A 12,184-nucleotide genomic window follows, 5' to 3' on the forward strand; every position below is an offset into this window, starting at 1 on the left:
AAACCCAAGGAAATAAAGGAGAAAGACTCCTCGTATACCACAATCATCATTTAATTAATTAATTTTTCTTAATTATTAATTTATTAAATAATGAATTAAATTTAAAAATCTAATTAAATTAAATGATGTGGCTATCCATATCAAATGCCACATAAAATTGTATAAAAATGTGATACAAAAATAAGATATGAATAACATTGAGTTGATGAAGAGAGTCAAATAAGCGAAGAAAATGGAGGAGACGACCCCAAAATCAGTTGGAGATATTATACAAGAAAAATTAAAAAGAGTTCGATTAAACGTATTTTTAAAATAATTAAAAACACTTGAATAATGTATCGTCACACACAAGCTGATCACACTTGGATAAAAATAAGGAAACGAAAACGACATCGTACCGAAAACAAGTCGACAAATAGAACAGAATACAAGTGGAAGAAGCAGCACAAGCCGCCCAGATTCCCCAAAATCCTTGTCCCATCAGAATTTGACATCTTTTTGTAAATAAATAAAAGAAGTGATATTGATACTTTAAAATTTTATTTTATATATTTTATGAGTGTATTTTTTTTAAATATAAAAAATTTAAAATGTAGAATAAGAATTTTAAAGTGCTAATAATAATTCTCATAAATAAAACAGATATAGGCATTCCGTTGGTCGTCGTATTCCATTTCTGACTCTCTGTTTCCTTCCCAAACAAACCAAACAAATTAAACACTCAATTCTTTCGAAACAACACAATTTTTAACAATTATTATCATCTCATTATTTTCCCATATCTCTCTTTAATCTCCTCTCTCTCTCTCTCTCTCTCTCTCTCTCTCTCTCTCTAAACCAAATTCAAACTTGAATCCAAACGCCCGTCACCAACGATCCAATTCCAATCTCAACTCGGATTTGGATTCGATTCGAATTTATATTCGACGATGACGATCCAAATAAAGCAATTGTTCCAGCTCTCCTCCTCCCCACCACCACCCCCGCCACTACCTTCCTTAAATTCTCGGCCTCCTTCGTTTCTGTCCCTCTTCGTTTGCTTCCAGGAAGCCATGCGCCGCACACTCCCTGCTTTCCTCCTCTTCACCTGCGCTTCCCTGTTCCTCGCCTTCTTCTCCCTCCACCTCTCCCGCACCACCGACTTAATCCACCACTTCCCCATCACCCTCGCCGACGACCGCCACCACTCCATCGCAATCCGCGATCAGCCTCTTCCTACCCCTCACCGCACTCGCCACGACGTCTCCTCCGTCACGAACTCCTCCTCCACCGCCATATCCACCGTCTCCGTTCTCCTCCCCTCCTGGGAGATCCTACTCATTGTCTCTCCAGAGACTCCACTTCCATCCGCCGGAGGCAACACCTATGTTTGTCTCTTCCAGAACAACGACACATCTGACGCCAGGCTCTCCAAACCGTTGCCGTTTACGAACCGGACGACGCTGGCGTGCCCCATGCCCAACCGAGTGAAGCGTCTGCGCCCGTTTTACCAACCTGCGTTGGCCAAGTGCTCCGACAAAGACACGCTGGCGCCGGGTTCGAATTCTCCGGAGCTGATGGTCCGGTGGAACTTCATGGTCTACGAGTCGTTCTCGACCGAAGACGACGTCTTCCTGTTCGCCAAGGGTTTGAACAACCGCCAGGGCGTCAACCGACCTCCCACCGAGTTCAGGTGCGTGTTTGGCGACATCAACAACAAAAACGCCGTCAGAACCGCCGTTACAAGCTCCGTACAAGAGGTGTTCAGGTGCCACCACCCCAACTTGACGGACGTCAATTTCAACGAGAAGCTCATCAAAATCTCACTGGAAATCGTTGATGCAAATGTCGTAGTCCCGTCCGTTGCGTACTACTCGTGCAGGCCACCTATGGAGACTACTACTAGTGCGGGGGCCACAAAGATTGCTACAACCGTGGGGACCACAGAAATTCAGCAAAATAATTTGGACGAGGTCTGCGTATGCACCATGGTGTACAACGTGGCAAAGTTCCTGAGGGAGTGGGTGATTTACCATTCCAAGGTCGGAGTCGATCGCTTCATCCTGTACGACAACGACAGCGACGACGGTCTCGAGAGTGTCGTAAAAGAGCTGACCGACGAGGGGTACAACGTTACGACGCTGCTTTGGGTGTGGCCTAAGACGCAGGAAGCCGGGTTCTCGCACGGCGCCCTGTACGCCCGGCGTACGTGCAAGTGGGTCGCGTATATCGACGTGGACGAATTCGTGTTCGCGCCGAACTTGTGGGCCCAGTCGGACCAACCGTCGAAGCACATGCTGAAATCTTTGCTACCGGAAAACAACCATAACAACACCGTTGTTGGGCAGGTTTCGATCAAGTGCAACGATTTCGGTCCGTCGAACCAGAAAAATCACCCAGCAGAAGGCGTTACGCAAGGGTACACGTGCCGGAGGCGGTTCGAGCAGCGGCACAAGTCGATAGTGCGGCTGGACGCGGTGGACGACTCGCTGGTGAACGTGATACATCACTTTAAGTTGAAGAAGGGGTACAGGACGAGGCAATTGAGCATGGAGAAGGCGGTGGTGAACCATTATAAGTACCAGGCGTGGCCGGAATTCCAGACCAAGTTTCGGAGGAGGGTGTCGGCATACGTGGTGGATTGGATGCGGGCGCTGAATCCTCAGTCCAAGGACAGGACCCCCGGATTAGGGTTTCAGCCGGTGGAGCCGAAAGGTTGGGCGGAAAAGTTTTGCGAGGTTAGAGACGAGCGGTTGAAGATGTTGACCCAGAGATGGTTTGGGTCTCATACGCCGGATGGCTACAGAATGGTGTGGCAATCATGAAACATATATCTCAATTCATTCCATATATATGTTTTGTTTCCTACTTGTTTTTGTTACCATGGCGATGGCAGCCATGGATGCGAGTTCGAAATGCAATTGAAAACAATGTGCAGAGACACAAGCTTAGGTATGTAGCAGGAGTTCAAGTTTGTCACAAATGTATACATAATATTTAAGGCATAGGATTACATGGTGGGAAGTAGTTCTAGTTGATGAGGTGGGATTCTTTCAATTTCTTGTTCATTCTGTTCATCATGTTTGTTTTTTTGTATAGGATATAGATTTTATTCCTGTGATTAAGGAGAGAGAGGAATTTTTTTCCCCTCCATTGGAACCTTACAGTCGATTTTTCTGGTCCCTTGCTAGTTGAATGTGAAATTAAGATCAAGGAACTTCTAATTTCTAATTTTTTTTTCATGTGTATTCATTTTCAACAAATTATTCAAATTGTTGACATGCGATGCGATCTTAATTCGTAGTTGAGATTAACTTACACACCTAAATGCATAATTCTAATGATATAACCAGTTCTGCGAATGCTGCTTACTACGTATTTAAAACTGAACAAACTAATTAGTAGATGTTTGCTATCTGGCATGTTTGATTGCATGAGAGTAATATCAACAAAAAGGTCAAAATGCATGATGAACAGTGCTTTTGCTTGACATGCATAAATGAAGGAATTCGCCCATCAATTTTTGGTTCTATTTCAATCAGGTTATCATCACGGGTACTGTTACATTTACTATCTATTTGTACCATTTCTCTAATAGAAGTAGACCTACCAACACATATGGGTCTCACATCTGTTTTAACATCGAAAAGAATCCTCCATCCAAAAACATAAAAGAGTAAAGAAAAGAAGAAAAAGAAGAAAATATAAAGAAGAGCTGCAGGCTGTCTGAGTCTTATCGGAGTCTCAAGCAAACGGTTATTCTCGGTTTTCCTTCCACATGCAGATTCAGGAAGTCTTTTTCTAGACCACGCAAAGAAGCATAGCTGAATTGTTGGCCTTGCATACAATACTTTATCCGCTACCAGCCAACTACATTCTCCAAGTACATAAATATTTAGTTATGATTTAACAAGACTAGTATTTCGAGTACTAGCGGGCTCAACGAGGATTTGTATGGCATGGATATACTCTTACTGTAACGTCTCGTGTTAATAATATAAGGATATGTTTTCATTTTTTCACAAAGACTTTGTATCATTGGCACAAGACTCCACAACTGTATATTATTCCAACTTTTTATGTTCTCTCTAACTTTGCATCCCTTTGTTAATGTTTCTATTCGTATTTGATCATTAATAAAATTAGTTTATCATTAGGAAAAAAAAAAAAAAAAACTTCTGTCTCTATGGACATTTTACAAGTTTAAAAAATTTCATTTCTATTTTAATTTTCTTCAACAAAGCAAGTAAACCCGCTCTTTGACAACCCAAGAATCCTGTTTTCATTTTCAAGGGTTTGCTAATTAGTACAATTCATGTGTTGGTAAGGTCGGGTCTATGATCATCTGTCTCTGATTTTAACTTTTCAACTTTCAGGCATCAAGATACGTTTCAAACGTGGATGAACAAGAAATTAGGTCCTACACAAGTTTTTTCTTGTGGATGAAACATGGTTGACTGAGCTTGGAAAAATGAATAGAAAATAAATTTTGCTTCAACTTCACCTTAACTTGCAATGCACGTTTCGCAACAAAACTTTAAATAAACCATATAAAATCCCAACAAAGTGAGTTGATAATTTCAGCCTGCAATTGCGGATATCAATTACAATTTGTAATTAAATGTGAAAGAAGCAAATGTGTGGGTTTTCTTCTCGGGGTGTGATATCCACACACCCTTTTTTACTTCGCTCACACCTTTTTAGTTTTCGGCCGTCGGATCAGATGAATTGAAGAAGATCAACGGACATAAATTAATAAGGGTGTGTGAGAAGTAAACAGGGGTGTGTGAATAGCACACCCCTTTCTTCTCTGATAAATGTCAAGTGATGACAAGGATCAAACAAGGGGATGTAGCTCAGATGGTAGAGCGCTCGCTTAGCATGCGAGAGGTATGGGGATCGATACCCCACTTCTCCATCTTTTGTTTTGTAAACATTGATTTTGACACCGAATGCCAATGCCTCATTCGGTAAAGTTTGGGTGGCGGTGACCTCAAACTCAAAGCCCTTTTTTTCAACATCATCCTCCTCCTCGTCGGTCGTCTCAAACTCCTCCACCGCCTTTCATGAAAATATTTACAAAACGTGAGGGCCAACTACTTGGAGACTCAATTAAAATGAACATAAACGACTACCCATTTCGTTGGCTAGTTTCTTCCATCTGCAGTTGGCAAAACTTACTACAAAATTACATAACCTACTCCGGACTCGTTTGACATTGTTTCTTAAACCGTCAAAAGTGCTTTCAGATAACCAAAGATATTTCCCACATCGGTTTTAATAAAAACTTAAAAAATACGGCTGTATTAAAAACATTTTGAAGTGCTAATCCGTAAAACAATTTTGTCGTGTTTCCTTAGGATGCTAATTTTTACGCACCCTTCTTAACCTCTCACACACTTTTTCTATTTTTTATCCATCTGATTAAATAAATTATACAAAAACAACAAATAGATTATACATAGTTGTGCAAGAGACGAAAATGTGTGTTTATCATTCCCGTTCACGGTCCCAAAAAATAAAATTTCAACAACAGTGCTTATACAGAAGCTTATACTCGATGTCTAATTCTCCCATAGACATAATGGGATCCAACAATCAGGATACTCCTCCATATCTGAGTCACAATTCAACAAACCCATACTAAATTACCAATGTACATCCACATTGGATTAAATTGCTAAACCAATAAAATTTTAAAATAAAAATGATTAATCTGTACAAAATCTTTTCCCTACCACTTTTAACTGGTAATGATTCCTTGCGGCAATCAGAGAACGACCTTCATAATAATTTTTAATTAGAACGAAAGGGAGATTAAAACAAAGGGGAAAAGAATCCTGATGTGTTAATGTAATTCATTAATCCCTACTGCTTTTTGTCTATATACGCGCCTCCGGCACCCTCACGGTAGTCAAAGCTGCAAAGCTAAATCCGGCTGCTGTTGCAGACCGATTTGAGGTGAGCCGGGTGCACCCAGTTTGACGTTCAAGTCAGAGGGGAATGAATAAGAAACCTGTTTATTGTGTAACGATGAACCGTGCCAGGATGCTTCCCCACCAAGTAGATGGCTAGATCTCGATCCACTTGAAATTTCTGGCAATTTGGCTTCCTCTGAAGCAATATGCTTGATAGGCATTTGATGGATGATGGCGTTGCTCTCGGAGGCCTTGCTGAGCATTTGAGAAGGCACTGATTTGTCAGTTGAAGATGACATCCCTGGTAATATGGCAAGTATATTAACATTCTCATTCGTGGTAAAACATATACAATACGTAAACAAACCTACTACTCGAACTATAGTTTACCAGAGTGATTTGTGAAATTCTGCTGAACCGGGAAAGGAGGCACAGGTCTTATCCCACACGCACCATTGTCAACTGATGCCGCTTCATTGTGGGAACTCAATTGTCTCCTACTTTCTACGTTAACACCACTTTGTAGCGAAAATCTATTTGGAACAACAGATTTTGAGCATAATGTATTTCGAGGTAGAAGTCTGTCTGAGTGGTCATCAGATGCAGGGTTGCTTTGAACCCTCTGTTCCCTCTCACAGATTGAGAACTGTGGCAACCTTGATGTCTCATTTTCTCCAATCCATCCCGGACCAAACTTGATTCCACTAGGCAAAACACTTCCAATTTTCTTTGAAGCAACCTTCCAAGCAATGGGTCCAAGATTTGCAGCAAATCGAGCTAGACTCCTTGCATATCCATGCTCAAATTGTAGACCTACCTGGTTTATATATTGGGGAAAAACAATAAAACAAACACTAAGAAATCATGTTATACAAGAATCATATTTTTATACAAGTCCGACAAATAAACGTATAGTAGATCTACTGTCTTTTTATAGATTTTTGAAGACTCCTATAATCTCCATATTGAAGATCCACTTCTCTATTTTCTAATAGCAAACCCCTTACCCATCATCTTGCACATCACTGAAAAATTCCAGTCTCCCATTCAGAAAAGAATACAAGAAAGTTCTCATTATACATACCGCCACAAGTTGCTTCCATTCTCCTTCACAACCAGAAAAGATAGATGGTTCATCGCCTGAAGCCAGAGCTTGTGTATAAGTGTCACGTCTATTCTCATCTACAGTAAAATGTTTCTTTCCATACTTCAGATCACTCCTCAATACCGAAGCTGCAACCCAAAAAGAAAAAAAAGGAAAGGCTCAACGTTTGTTCAATAAACTAGAGAATCAAAATAAAATCAAGCAATTCGTACAAAAAATAAAGAAAAAAACTGAAACTGAATAAGGGGTACAAATCAGTGAAGCAGGCGCACTTGAAATTACAAACCTGGAAATTCATTCTCCCAACCAGGCAACCAACTAGCACCAGTTTCACCACTAAGATACCCATGGGAGGCCATATTTAATGCATCAGAAGACCTGAACTTATGGGGAGCAGGCCGTCTTAGATTATATGTGCCGGATAAGTTAGAATTCTCTCCTCCAGAAGCAAGAGTAGTTTCAGATACAATTTGAGGACCTACACGATCAACAGGAGATCCTTCAATTGACTTTTTCATGCTCTTGCCAGGTGGCCTGCCTCTCCTTGCAATTTTTGGTTTCGGATCACCATCTTCGTTCACTTGCCTCAAATTTTCGAAGTCCTTTTTTGCGAGCTCTTGTATAGATCGTGCCTAATGAAATAGTCATTGTTAACCATCAAACATGATCAGATTGCCTAAATAGGAAGAAGTGTAAGACGGGCCTAACCTGTCGAAAGTAAATAGTGTCTGGTGCATTATACTCCATTGCATTTGAACATATCAAGAACACATCTTTCTGCAAAAGTTAAACATTAAAACTTAAAAACCTGTCACAACAACTAATTTAACAAGAAAATCAAACCAGAAATAGAGCACGATCATAAGCAATGAGATACCATCGCAGTTTAGTGCACCAAGAATAGAGTTCTCAATAGATTGAATCCATGGTGAATCACACCATTTCTCTATTTCTAACATTCCCGTGATACATCAAGATGCCAAAGAAATAAATGGTTCTTAAAATAGACCAAAGTTAATAACTTGAATACTGAATGGAACGACAAATTGCACTATGTTCTCAGTCCTGGATTCATTTGCCTTCTTTAACTAGCAAAAGACTCAACTTGAATTAGCATGCCTTATATTACAATAATTGACATCTCCGTAATTTCCAAAAGACAATAATCCCTGATGTTCTTATCAATCATACAAAAACCATATCTAGGAAACACCCATCCCTAAACACTTCATTTATTCCTACAGCTGGTGGGGGGAGAGTGAGCAGGCAAGGGAGATGAGAAAGGGAAGAGGACGCAAGTAGCTGGTGACATTGATGCAACTGTGGTGGGTGAGTCCGTGTGTGTCACAACTGAAAACTAGCAAGAAAAAGATTGTAATACGAACCTCAAACTGTTCCAAACTGGAGTAAGCTCCCTGATCTAGTTTTGTCCGCACAGTTCCAAAATCCATTGGGTTTTGAATGATTTCGTGATAATCAGGAAGCTGAACAGACACCAACATGTTTACACCAAACCACGAAATTGTTAATCGTAAAACAAGCTAAGATTAGCATCACAACAAGCAATTTCAATATAAGTAAAACATACCTCTTCTGGATCAACAGGCTCAGAGAACACCCCGCGAGTGTCCTTTCTGCAAGAAAGTTGAGACCAACGAGTGAACATCCATGGCCATTTCAGAGAGTCAATGAAAAGACAAAACAACTTTGGAACCTAAGACACTTACTTTTGAAGCCTATCGAGGATGAACACCAACAACTTTTTGTCTGGCAAAGGTGTCGTGGGACCGGACTCAACCTGCGACCCTGTCCACAGGTAAAAGTTGACAGTCATTAGAATTTAACCCCCGGGAGAGAGCTTTTGAGCAAGAATTGGGATTGACTAACAGTGTCATACCATGTAATATACTACTACTGTCCGTCGCTTTCAAAATCTCTTCTTGGCTCTGCAACGCAATAAAACCATTAACAACAATGTCACTGCTAAAATTACCATTAACACAAACAAATCATATTTAATTTATAACTTAATTTTCTGCAATCATTGGAAAAGTAAATGAACAAATAAATCAAGAAAAGACAAAGTGAAGCTTTTCAGACAAAATGGTGTGCGTCTTTCTATAGTACAATTTAACCAGATGAAGAATTTAAATTAGGAAATAAAGAAAAACTGCCCAGATTCCAAATATATAAATAAAAATTAAATAATGTCCAAGTCAAACACATCCCCCCACTACTCCATTCCGTCTCCCCAAAAACAACTTCTGGTTTTCGCGCGAAAATCCCTAAAAGATTCTAATTCCGAAATAAAGCAAAAATATATAAATTTCATTACTTTTTCAAAATTAAGCAAAATAAACAAATAATTTCGTTACTTTTTTCGAAATTAAACAAAAATGGAGAGAATAAGTGCAAAAAGGACATGGGTTTGTGTTTAATTTTGAGAAAAGCAAAAGGGTTTTAGGATTTGTAGTGTGATGATCACCATATGATTAGATCCGTGATGGATGGTGCTGATCTTGAGAGCGGCCCCCGGATCCTCACCACCCGCGTTCGAATCGGAGCCGAAGGGGCCCGAATTAAAGGGCGACAATGTCGGAGCCGAATTGGGATTAAAAGCGAGGAGGGGCTTGTGCTTCTTCTTTGCGCGCTCGTCGTCGGCGTCGGCATCGGAGAGGGAATTGGACGGCGGGGATGAACCGAGAGGAGTAGGGTTCCGGCGAGTGGATAGACGGCGAGGGTTTGGGGATTGGTCCTGCTGCTGTTGTTGGAGGAGGGCGCGTTTCTGGAGATCCAAGAGAGAAGGACGACCTTTCTTCTTTTTGGTTGGTGGATTATCCATCGTCGTCATCGGCCGGCGCTTCTGTCTTCTGATGCCTCCGCCTCGCCCCCTTCACCTACTATTCTATTCTATCCTCCCTCTTTTCTTTTACTCTCTCTCTCTTTCTCTCGCTCCCCCTCTCTCTCTCTCTCTCTCTAAATTCCAATTAAGATGCTTTTCCTTTATTATTTTGAATAATTTTTATTTATTAATTTTTTTACCTTTATTCCTTTTGAAAAAACTATTTATCTCTCGTGTTTTGGGTAATGTTATTCGGACTTTCCACATGTATCGTTATATCTAAATCACATTAATAAAAAAATTAAAAAAAATTGTCAATCAAAAGAGGATACAAATTTTATTTAAACTTATAACCTCTTTTTACATTTAACTTAAATTTTAAATATTAATTATATTTTTTACCCTATTGCATAATTATCATCAAGTACATTATGAAATTAATGATAAAACTTAAATTTATCAATAAACTCACACCCTATAATTAAACCCTACCATCACTTCTTGTTAATCCTACATTCATTCCAGCTAAAACCCTAAGTTCTTATAGAGAAAAAAACAAGTTTTTTTTTATTGATAGATGGTGATAAAGTTTTGATCAATCCTCTAACTCCTCTAACTAAGTTATGACTCGACTTATGGAAATTTTTTGTTCAACAACAATTAGATTACAAACAAAACAATTTGGTTTATGCCCAAAATAACAGCTATTGTACTTGAATATGCTCACAAAAACTTTAACCTTCAGAAGATTCAATTATATTCAAAACTCAAGATTTTGATTAAAACAATACAAGTATAAATTACAAAAAATGTAACCTATGAAGATGAATGTTAGTTTTAAACAACTATTTTTTCTCCAATGTTAATAACAGCAGCCTTTGACACACCTTGACCTGGAATGTCTACTAGGACCCCGAATCGAGCTGTGCTGGCCAGCATCCGGAAGGTGACGAAGCCATAAAGTGTGATAGTGTATAAAATGTGAGTAAATTAAAACCTAAAAGTGCTTAAGTACATGAGTGCGCGATAAGCGGGTCTGGACCCATTTCACGCATGATACAGAACATATGTATGGTACAGTAAGGTAAGATAATGATTATACCATCATAAGAGGACATATGTACTAAAAAGTGACACAAATCCTCGTCGATACGGAACTCTGCTGCTAGAACTTGGAAGGGTGCAAAAATAGAAAATGTGAGTGACTTTTCAAATCAATTTCAATTACCAAAGGCAGTAACCCCTCGCCGTAACACCTGTATAATTTCCCAGAAAATAACAGGAGTGACTATAACTCAAAACCATAACCAAAATAGCAATCTCACAGTTATGCCGTGTCAAATATCTCAACAAGAATAAGTAACCCAGGTGAAATAAATCAATATGAAATGGTATGTCAGCCGGATCCACCTATTGTGGCATGTACGGCTGAACCAATAGTTCATCAGCATGCTAGCCAATAGCTCATCAACATGTTAGCCAAAGTCACCTCATGTGACCTGTATGACTAAATCAATAGCTCATCAACATGATAGCCAATAGCTCAATAACATGCTAGCCAATAGCTCATCAACATGCTAGCCAATAGCTCATCAACATGCTAGCCAATAGCTCAATAGCATGCTAGCCAATAGCTCAATAAGTATACCTGCACATGAGTCGGAACCACCTAAAGTGATCTGCACGACATGACTAGGTGTAAATAAACACGCTCAAGTGCTACGATCACGTGAAGATTGTGTGAATAATCGCGGGTCACCTACGAGTCGAAACCACCTATTGTGGTATGTACGCAGGACTGTGCATCTACCTTAGATCCGAGGTAAGCGTAAGGTGTAGGAGGTGAACATCACGTGAAGGACTATGCCCTAGCCACGGGCAGGAGCACTAACGCAGGTTTATGAGCTCTAACTATATCTAATATAACATGTATGACTCATGGACAACCAATACGACAAGGTCGGAGTTGCCTATTATGTAAACTATGGGTTCTATAGATAAGAGTTCTGAGATGTGACTGAATAATTGTTCTAGGTGAGGATCGTTCGTGACATCTTGATATTCGTACTGCGGTGGAATCGGGCCCGGATTGTGGTGGGAGCTCGGGCCGAGATGTGACAGCCTTATTAGTCACTAGTATATATATACAAAGAGTATCGTTTATTAAAACTCAAGGCTTTGTTAGATATATTGACACTTGCCACGAAAACAATTGAAGAATTTGGATATGGATTGGAATTGGGACCAGTTAGTTGAAGAGATCACAGTGGGAGGAGGGACAAAAGACTCATAATGTTTTTTGACTTTCGAGTCTCTTTGAAAACAAAACTATTCAATTTG

The 12,184-nt window shown here is 39.9% G+C and overlaps 2 protein-coding genes and 1 non-coding gene across 3 annotated transcripts; 2 read left to right on the top strand and 1 right to left on the bottom strand.

The window, feature by feature from the left end:
• The first annotated feature begins 817 nt into the window (after positions 1-817).
• LOC137711522 (glycosyltransferase family 92 protein At1g27200) lies at positions 818-3,188 on the top strand. Its single transcript, XM_068450761.1, has one exon. It carries the CDS (start codon positions 930-932, stop codon positions 2,802-2,804), a length of 1,875 nt encoding a protein of 624 aa, XP_068306862.1. The 5' UTR covers positions 818-929; the 3' UTR covers positions 2,805-3,188.
• A 1,636-nt stretch (positions 3,189-4,824) lies between these two features.
• TRNAA-AGC (transfer RNA alanine (anticodon AGC)) lies at positions 4,825-4,897 on the top strand. The gene has a single exon. It is a non-coding gene; the product is annotated as a tRNA-Ala (tRNA).
• A 556-nt stretch (positions 4,898-5,453) lies between these two features.
• LOC137710561 (uncharacterized) lies at positions 5,454-9,971 on the bottom strand. The gene is made up of 10 exons (XM_068449626.1): positions 9,488-9,971; positions 8,900-8,948; positions 8,730-8,808; positions 8,591-8,636; positions 8,388-8,486; positions 7,711-7,779; positions 7,289-7,634; positions 6,982-7,130; positions 6,288-6,714; positions 5,454-6,198 (listed from the first exon to the last, which is right to left on the bottom strand). The coding sequence occupies exons 1-10, from the start codon at positions 9,851-9,853 to the stop codon at positions 5,894-5,896; spliced, it is 1,935 nt and encodes a 644-aa protein (XP_068305727.1). The 5' UTR covers positions 9,854-9,971; the 3' UTR covers positions 5,454-5,893.
• Between the last annotated feature and the right edge of the window lie 2,213 nt (positions 9,972-12,184).

Source organism: Pyrus communis, chromosome 12 (genome assembly GCF_963583255.1).
Source record: "Pyrus communis chromosome 12, drPyrComm1.1, whole genome shotgun sequence".
Taxonomy (NCBI): domain Eukaryota; kingdom Viridiplantae; phylum Streptophyta; class Magnoliopsida; order Rosales; family Rosaceae; genus Pyrus; species Pyrus communis.

Excerpts from the sequence above, each read along its gene's own strand:
- LOC137710561 (XM_068449626.1), bottom strand. The coding sequence starts at position 9,853 with ATGACGACGATGGATAATCCACCAACCAAAAAGAAGAAAGGTCGTCCT. Across the intron at positions 8,949-9,487 it reads ATCACGGATCTAATCATATG|AGCCAAGAAGAGATTTTGAA; the intron begins GTGATCATCACA and ends ATTGCGTTGCAG. Across the intron at positions 8,487-8,590 it reads AGCCTGTTGATCCAGAAGAG|CTTCCTGATTATCACGAAAT; the intron begins GTATGTTTTACT and ends GTGTCTGTTCAG.
- LOC137711522 (XM_068450761.1), top strand. The coding sequence starts at position 930 with ATGACGATCCAAATAAAGCAATTGTTCCAGCTCTCCTCCTCCCCACCA.